The 9,642-nt window shown below is 44.9% G+C and overlaps 1 protein-coding gene across 1 annotated transcript in view; it reads right to left on the bottom strand.

Moving 5' to 3' along the window:
- Positions 1–8,180, bottom strand: part of RHEB (Ras homolog, mTORC1 binding) — a gene marked incomplete at its 5' end in the record, with an annotated part of 18,856 nt that extends 10,676 nt beyond the window's left edge. Inside the window, 2 exons of the mRNA XM_025038997.1 lie at positions 2,499–2,566; positions 8,042–8,180. Coding sequence (XP_024894765.1) covers positions 2,499–2,566; positions 8,042–8,180 — 207 coding nt within the window. The remainder of the gene's footprint in view (positions 1–2,498; positions 2,567–8,041) is intronic.
- Between the last annotated feature and the right edge of the window lie 1,462 nt (positions 8,181–9,642).

Here is a 9,642-nt window from a genome sequence, read left to right as displayed (position 1 = left end):
CCTTAACTCCAGAGCCAGCCCATATGAACCCAATTTAAAAGCAGATCCCAGAGCAGTAAATGTTAGTGTCATTTCATCTAATTTCTACGGGAGGAGGGTGGGACCGCAGCAGATAAAAAATGCCTGTATCATACCGTCATGAATGGTAAGTACTAGCAGAATCTTTTATTTCCCGGTCTCCTAACTGTGAAGTCCTAGCTGCCATGAGAACAAATTATTCAAAGTAGCTGAATCTGGATGTATGTCATGCCAAAATTCTCTAAATATTCTTATCTGGCGGAAACAGAACCAAAGGAGCAAGAAGAGCAGAGCTAGAATGGACCTTGCTCTGGCCACCCACACAGCGTACGCTCGCTCCCTGAGATCTCGGATCCTTTTGGGGTCATTCTTTGTATCACTCCACAGTTAAAACAGTTACAGGCATGTGATGGCCAAGTTCGCCTTTATGCTTTAGAACAAAACAGAACCTCAGAAGAACACAGCTTCCACTCTGATCAGGAGACTCAATATGAATAAATGTTGTCTCCAGAGAACCGTCTCCAAGGACAGGTCTACTCCAGGCATGAGACGCCTGCATTTCCCCACTCCGGCTGCGCACGTCGACTGAGTGGCAATGCTAGGCCACCGCTCTAGCCTCGGCAGCATCGAGATCTGCAAATGAGGATCAAATAAATCCTCTGCAAACTCACGAATCTACTCTAAACGCAGTAATCCCAGGAAGGCACACACCATTATTACCAACATTTTGACAGATAAACTATCTGAGGCGCAGAGAAGTTCATTAACTGTCTCAAGGTCACTGGGTAAGAAAAGCAAGCATCCGAACCCAGGCATTGTGACTGCAGAGCCCACACAGCAAACCACTAGGAAGTACTGCTTCTCCCAGCCTACGAGGAAATGTATTTCCACAGTAACATAACATGGCAGTGATTCATCAATTTACATCCTTATCCCCACTTCCATGAGCTTAATGAAAACTTGAAACAAAGATATAAAAGCAAGCTGAAATCCTGACAGAGTCCAGAGTCCCAGCATAAATGGCATGGCCATATTTCTTCGCCCATGACACTGTGGGTTTATTCCAGTTGTCCCGGCATAATTACACCAGTGCCCCTTCACTTTAAAAGTGTCTTATTTTAGGCAATAAATTACATAGTCACCTTAACTAGAAGAGATTACAAACCCTAAGAATCCCACAGAAGGTCCCAGCCCAGAGGCTCTTTGACACTAATTTCCAAGATAAGCTGCATCCTGTGTGTCATCCCTCCACCGTGGAGCCTGCTTTTGCTCCCTATGTTCCAAGAGGCTCTAAGCCCCCATCTTGTCGATGCGCAGTAAGGGCCAAGGACGGCTCTGCTCTAAGCCGACCGCCACGAGGCCTGATGACGCAAGCCCAGTATATCCACTGCCTCGTGGGAGTGTGTTGGGTGAATGAGAGCTGCGTGTCACATCTCTGTGACACACACATTTGATTTATTTTATGTGAAGCTTCCAGAACCGAAACCCCAGGGTTTCTTCTGGGCCATGATGACTCAGCAGAGCTATTCTCCTGCTTCACTTGTGGGTTACACTTTCCTTCCACGTTCACTCCCACGCATAAGGCAGAGGGGGTTCATTCTTCGAACCAGGAGAGGCCCATCCCAGTTCCCCTGAGTTCTGGAAAAAAACCTCCACTGAACATGGCCGACGGGATCATGCTACACTCACCCCTCCTGCCAGTCTGGTCCTTTGCTGATTATAAGATACAAGGTGAGGAGTCAGAAAGTGACATGGCAGCTTCTTTCCAATCCCCGCTACTCTCCAGTGAACGGAATACATTCCGCCTAACAGAATGGTTTCTAGTAAAAGCTGGACTGCGTGCCATGGTAATGGAGAAATTAAGCTGTCAAAAGGGGTTTCTTTGTTCCCCTCAAGTTCTCTTAATTTCTTTATCCTCTGCTTCCAGTCGATTCCCCTGGCAACCCACTCCCCACACCGCTGCCACATTGACCTGGCAGTATCTTTTTTGGGGGTTACTTAACCTCTGGCAATTGCCCACTGTGTAGCAAATCAAATCGATGCCCCTTAATTCACTGATCACATAACCCATCTCTAAGCTAGCGCGTTTCTGCCCTGTACCTTTCTCATGCCCTCCCCCTAGAAAAGACTTATTTTTGCTCTTACTGTGGGAGAGAACACATATTACAAAGGGAGAAAACACACTAACATGAGTCTCTGATGAAAAATTAAAAGCTCAGAAAATAGAAAACCATATTCCTGTAATAAACATAAACCTTCACAAGGTTATGAATATATTTAAAACAATTCTAAAAAAGAAAATCAAATTATTTGAAAAGCTGCCAAGAAATGTCTTAGAAATGACAAAGTAGACAATCATCAATATTCGATCACACATAAATCCTGAGTTTTCTTGGCCTTGCTGCCATGGTTAAGCATCGATGCCAGGCCGCGACTGTCACACACGCTGTACAAGAGTCAGCGACACTAGAGATACTTACTTGCCCAGCTGTGTCTACAAGTTGAAGATGATATTCTTGTCCATTTACTGTGATCAATTTTGTGAAAGCTATAGGGGAAAAGGAAATTAAATAGTTAGCTAAAAAAAAATTAACTTTAGATCAAAGTTTGAACAATAATAACCAAGTAAGCAGAGTCCCTAATATTCGCCTGAAAAAGGTTCCATAAAACAAAAAAGGACAAATCTCTGGGTTTACAGCTGCTTTCCTACTTCGATTATTTAACCAAAAAACACTGGCTGACTAAAATCAAGACTGGGTAAACCTGAACTTTTTCAAAGATACTGAGATCAAGCAATAATTCAGATCTGATAAAAGTAATCTGAATGCTCTGTGGACAGTCCTTTCTCTTGTGGAAAAGTGAAATATGTCACATAAAAGTTGATGTGTAGAACGAACCAAAAGCACGAAACTTTTCATTGATTTATAGAAGTCTGGTGTCAGAACACAAAGAGCTACTATTAACTGAAGTGCTTATTTTTTTAACACAGAAGAATCAACAATTTTATTAACAGATAAAACAGCAATGGAACAGATGTTCTCTGTGAAGCCATCATTCCCACTTAGCTTAAGGCTCCAAGCGATTTGTCACAACTTCTTTTCCTTACCCAGGGGAAATAAATTAGACTCAAATAACTTCCGGAAAAGTCAATTCAGAATTCTAAGGAGACAGACTTCAAATATAGACAAAAGAGGAAAGAACTATTAATAGTAACTGACTATTACAAGTAACCATCTGGAACTGTGACAACCACACGGAACAGATTTCTTCTGCACCCTGTCCCAGGCATCTTGGCTCACGAGTCCTCACGTCTCCTGGCTGTCCGTTCAACTTGACAGAGCCAGGCACAGACTCTACCCTCAGAGCCAGGCACAGAATCTGCTCCATGCACTTTTGCCCACTCTGTAAGACAGCCAAAAGGGAAAGCCAAAACAGATGACAGTTAGGAGAGAAAATGGAAAGCGACAAGGACAGAGGAGATCTTGGCTAAATGGTGCGTTCCACAGGGAAAGGACGGCTGGAAGAGAAGCAACACTCTGGAGACTCAGACCAGCACCTTGCTCTTCTAATGCCAGCAGGGCTGCTGGAACAGGTGAGTGGAAGTCAGACCAGACTACTCAAGCCAACTGCCACACTTGATATCCTTGCGCCTTTTCTGGAAATAACCTCTTAAGATAATAATTAAAGCAGATGAAAATTAAATCAGAATATTTCAAGAAATACTGAATACTGGGAATACCCAATGTAACCTGTCTCATCAATTCTAAGAGAAGTTTCTATTGTATTTTTTTTCGTATCATAACTTCTCTTAACTTGGGATGCGCAATGCATGATTGTGCTTTCGATCACTGTTGCCAGGGGGCGGTCATGAGGTACCCGTGAGAAAACCTGCCTTAGATACCTGCTAAGGTCCAAAAGCGCATTTTAGACTCAATGAAAATCACAGAAGAAATGCTGGTGAGCAGTAAAACAGCCACCTTCAAGTAGAACTAAGTAATTGTGGTTATGAAGTATAATTATGAAATTATAGAAACAAAACACCATCATTCATTCATTCATTCATTCACGAGCTATTTTTTGAGCGCCCATTTTCACCGCTAGCACTGTTCTAGGGGCCTCGGGGAGCTGACATCCCAACGAAGGCAGGAAGACCCATCAGAACACTGTCAGGGACCTTCCCCGGGAGGAGCGCGTGGGCAGAGGTTCAGCGGCGAGTGGAAAGCTCAGCGAGGAAAAGCAAGGACGTGAGCACGGCCGAGGCTGAGACCCGCGGGCGGGCGGTTAGGCGGGGGAGCAGGCAGGCGGCCTCGGAGGTCACGGTAAGAGCTTCGGATTTTTACTCTGAATGGGATGGGAAACGACCGGTTCTGAGCAGGGGAGTAACCCGATCTGCTTTATATTTTGAAAGGATCGCTCTGGTTACGCTTTGAACAGAAAAACGGACAAGGGGCGCCGGCGTGAGCCCGCAATGCAGGGACCGGGGGCGGGATGGAGGCGTGAGGCGTCGGTGAGTCCTGGACCCATTTCAAAGGGAGAGCGAAAGGCTCTCTTGAGTGACTCCAGTTGGGTGTGAAGAATGGAGAGACGGAAGATTCCGAAGTTTCTGGATGCACGGCTGCCATCTGCCAACACAGGCAAGCCTGCGGGCAGAATGAGGAGCTGGTCTAGGTACGTTCCGTCTGAGGGGCCTAGTAAACACCTGGGGGAAATGAAGGCAGCTAAATAAAACAGCCCGGGCTCAAGGGAGGCAGTGGCGCTGGGGTTCCGTGAGACGGGCGAGTTCTCAAGAGGGGACGACCACCAGAGAGCAAGAGCAGAGGAAACCTGAGCCCCGCGTTGAGGCCCAGGGGTGCCCTGTGCCAGCAGGTCAGAAACAGGAAGGAGAGTCAGCCAAGGAGACAAGGGAAATCCTGGTCAGCGAGGCAGGAGCACAGAGGTGGGAGAGAAGATGCAACTGTACGTCAGACAGACAATAAATAAAATGGTAATAAACGTCTTAGTAGATCCTTGCACATAAAAAGGATGCAAAGCCTCCTACACAAAGCAGTAGAATGAAACTGAAGACCTTCCATCTGTCATGGGAAACTGCCTCTTCTTGTTACTATAGAGAAAGGGAAGCGTATGAGAGAGATGCCTGTCGGTTCCAGAGACCAGGAGCGAACGGAACCCCGGGGAGAAGGGGCGCTGGCTGGCTCCTGACATCACTTGCCTGCAACTCTCTCAATTAATTGGAGAAATTAATCCAATTACCAACCTAAAATCCCCAAATTGCAGACTAATAGCTACTTACTAGTAAAACCTACTACTAAGCCAGGTAGTAGCGATTTCGAAGGTTTGGCATTCACCGGTAAGACCCGCCGCGCTAACGGGCACCGAGAGCTCTTCGTTCATTTCACATCCCACGAGAAGTCAACCTGCCATGCGACGCTTGATGCTGCTGCCAGACTCCTAATTAGAATCTCCCCGCCTTCTGAGAGGAACTTTATTGGTTCATCAACAGTCCTACCTTGAGATGGCAGAAGTTTTGAACTGCTGTGATTCCTCCTTTAAATGACAAACTACCACTAAATGTCATCGTTATCAATTTAGTTCACGGTGAGCTATTAGATTAATACGAGAGTAGATAATCAAGCGCATTTGCGCAGGCAGTATTTCCGGTTTAAAAAATTTTCCAAACTCAAAAATATGTGGCTTTATCATGATTCTCCTGTTTTAAAAGATGACATGGTCCCAGAATTTTTGCTTTTGCAGTGACGCTTCACAGAAATGTGTCACCGCTGAACATTTGTTCTAAACAACCTGTTCCATATTAAAGTTATATGTAAATTACTAGATTTGTTCCAGATTTAGAAAATAGTTTTTTAAAAACCATAAAGCCATTCATTCATTTATGTCGCCAGCAACAAGTTTATGATAACCACTCCATTTTCTCTAATTCCGTTAGCCAAACAATGAATGTTTTTCTACGAAACAGCGGGGGAAGGGTGGAGGACGATTCCTGCGCTGTGTTACTGTCAGAAGTGTGGGAAACAGAATCTGATGTCTGAACACCCCTCATGAACTTCTGAGGGACTCATATACTCCGATGCCCGTTTCTGCTCTTGACTAAAGACTTTCATCGAATTCATTTTTGAGACTGAACAAGTCTTTACTATTAAACGCAAAGTATTAGGAAAACATTAAAAACACGATTAAAGATGATTTTGAGCGCCTCGAAGTAGTCATTTCACTGTTTGTCGGAATACCAAGGTGAGGAAGTTAGACTTCCATCTGATCCATTACTAAAATATGAAGAAACTATTTACATACAACACCATGATTTCCCTTCTGACTCAATTTTAAATGGCACAGAAGATACACAATTATAAAAACCACTTTTATAAGCAGATCTTACCATGAAAACTATCTTCTATTGTTCTACGAAGAAAATTCCCAAATGAGCCTTATCTCTTTAAGGAGGCGAAATTCTAAATTGCTTTGTATAGCAAATACTAAGGCCAAGATCTCCGTTTGGTTTTCTTGTATTCTCATTCCGAAGGAGAGATAACCAAACTTGTCTGCTTAGCATTCAAATTAATTTGCTCCTCACAGTGGTATCTGATCTGTAAGTGGTAACTAAACAATCAACAGGATGTAAGGAGGACCCCTCCTTCCAGATAAGGCAGAAGTTACTTTCAAACATGGGTCTGCCCAGAGTGAGTTTAGCAACCAATGTTTCCTTCCCTGCCATTAGCATACTGGGACACAAAGGACAGCTGAATATTTTAAGCCAGAGGTCAGCCAATTTTTCCTGTAAAGGGCTAGATAGCAAATGTTGGGCTTTGTGGGCCTTACGGTCTCTCTTGTAATATTTAGCAAGTCCACTATCATAGAGAAGCAGCAGCCACAGACATTATGTGCGTGACTGAGCACGGCTGTATTCCAATCAAACTTTACGTATACATGCTGAAATTTGAATTTCATGTCACTTTCACGTCACAAACATTATTCTTTTGACTTTTTTCAAATACCAAAAAAAAATGTAAAAACCATGCTTAGCTTGTGGGCTGTAGTCTGTCAACTCCGCGTTGCAAGCCTCTTTCTAAGTCTCTCTTGCAAGCTCTAGGCAGGTGGAGTCTAAGAATCTAGCTGTTAAAAGTCTGTGAATCTAGCTGTTAAGTCGGCTTCATTTCTAATATGCCAATTGGGTTTTCATGAATCCCATGCTTAAATCTGCATGTTCCTGGTGACAAATTCCAGGTGTCAAGAAGCTGGGAAGACTGGTTCCAGGTTCTCTGGGATCCTAAGATGGCCTGAAAGAAGACCAGCTTCTAGCCAAGCAACTTCCCTGGATGGAAGCGTTTCAGATTCTCCTCCGTGACCCCTAGAACCAAGACTTGGCCCAGAGTCCTAGAATCCTTCAGGAATATTTTGAAACCAAAGATTGAAATTGGACAAGGTGAAGGTTGTGGCTGGTTCTAGTCTTTGGTGCTTTGTTCTGCACATGGCCCGAAAGGCCAACAGACTTTGTTTCTTTCAGTGGTGCAGCTGGTCTCCCCAGCCCCAGACGGCTCCCTTCTCTGCAGCCTTCCCGAAGCCTTCAGGACTGGAAGGGGTTGGGGTTGGGGCTGCTAGAGCTTCCCCAGGAGTAAGGCACAAAGGATCTGGAGTGCTTTCATCTCTTCTTTTCAAGCTCTGAATCCCTAAATAGGGCTACTGTTAGGGTGGGGATGGGGGACGAGGTTGCACACTCTATTTCTAGCTTTTTTAAAGCAGAGCCTGGAATATGAGGTTTTAATATAGGACTCTGGATTCCCATGGAATTGAATAACAATTTCTAGATGGCAGGATGCGGACACTGAATAAAAAAATCATTCACTGTAAGGTGGGGAAAGTTTTTGAAAGCTTTTTGGACTCCAGTTGGAGATGTATAGGTTTAAGTGAGCACCCCCCCGCTGCAATGCGGCCGCCAGGAATACACAATGGCTGTTTGTATGCAAAAGGCCAGCTTCTCAGTTTATAAATCCTTGGAAACAACACTTACTGTTCTCTATGGTTGGATCGTAGGAGTCCACAAATTGGCCTTCGACAAACTGAATCGTCAATGAGGATTTCCCTGTAAAAGCAAGCAACAGTTCAGTATACACTGGCGTATCAAGGCACAAAAATTTAACCCTCCGATTTTACATAAAAAACTCACTCTGACAGATGAAGGTATGGGAACAAAACATTCTTTTAATTAGCATTTAGGCAATTTCAAAAAAGGAAATTAATTTTATTAATTTGCTTATACAAGAATTTAGGCAATTAAGCTATTATGAACGAAATACCTTTGTGACATTAAAAAATATTACCAACAAGCATACTGCATATTCTGTTAAAGGTAAACAAAATCTTAAACAAGGTCAAAGCTAAGCTGATTTTCTCTGGTGTCCTTGAAATCTGGCTATTAATTTTAATATGGAAATTAATAAAATATGATTAGTTTCTTTGGGTGCTTTCATATGTGGCTGTTAACAAGTATTAGCGGGTATAGCTTCTAAAGAGGGTAATCTGGAAAAAATACAAAGTCTTTATTGAAAAAACTGTGTGACAGCAGAAATCCGGTCTCAGTCACCCAGCATCAAAGGCCTGGGCGTGCCGGGCACAGAGAAGACAATTAAGAAATGTTCTGGACTTCGCAAAACCAGCAGTAATGACTGAGCCTGTACATTAACAAACCAAGCACTAGAGTCCTAAGTTCTCGCTCCTCTCTGTGTTAAAGTTTCTACCGGAGGCCTTTGGAGCAGGCTTCCCTGGGAAGAAGCAGCGAAGAACAAAGTCCAGATTCTGATATCACAGGAAAGAGGAGAGGAAGTGGTTCCTCCCTAGTTTCATCCCAAACCCTTCCTGCCCTCGGCGTCCTCCGCGTTACTGAACACGTGTGCCACACGCGCACCTGTCGACTTCCCCCTCAGACGAGCTGAGCTGCGGGAGAGCCGAGAGGGGGGTCTGCCAACATGAGGCTCATACTCCCGGGGGCTTCGGTTCTGCGAGCCTTCCTCCACACCACGGAGGAGCAGTGCAAGCGCCACGTTTTCACACCCAAGGCAGTCCCCACAGACTTAGAAATTTATTAATTCAACAGCTGGCTTATAAGTGGGCGCTGCTGGGAGACGACTAGAAACGCGCTCCCTCCTCCCCCAGGCCCCAAGTTGGCTGGTTTATTTACTGCTCAATGGAGCGGCTGAACACAGAGTTCAAAGTGTCTCTAGAATTACTGAAATCACTCTCCACAGGGCAGCCTACGAGAGCTTTTGAAAATTAAATGATACTTCTCGGCTGAAAATCCTCACTGCGATTAGAATGAACTGCCAGCTCCGAACCATGGCCCGCAACGGCAGGCCCTCCCCGCTGGGCCCTGCTCTGCCCACCTCCCTGACCTCGCCCGCTACCACTCCCCACTCCCGGGCCCTCCCCAGGCTCCAGGCACATCCCTTCCGTCCCTGCCAAGTCCCTGCCAAGTCCCTACCCGCCTCAGCGCCTTTGTTCTAGTCATCCCCCAGATCGCTGAAGGTATGACTCACTTTTGTCCTTATTCTGGTCTAAGCTCGAATGTCCCTTCTTCAGAGAAGGCGTCACTAAAACTACCCCATCTAAGGTGGC

This window comes from Pteropus alecto, unplaced genomic scaffold, assembly GCF_000325575.1.
Source record: "Pteropus alecto unplaced genomic scaffold, ASM32557v1 scaffold48, whole genome shotgun sequence".
Lineage (NCBI taxonomy): Eukaryota > Metazoa > Chordata > Mammalia > Chiroptera > Pteropodidae > Pteropus > Pteropus alecto.
The sequence above is the reverse complement of the archived record's forward strand: the minus strand, read 5'-3'. Positions and strand labels throughout refer to the sequence as shown.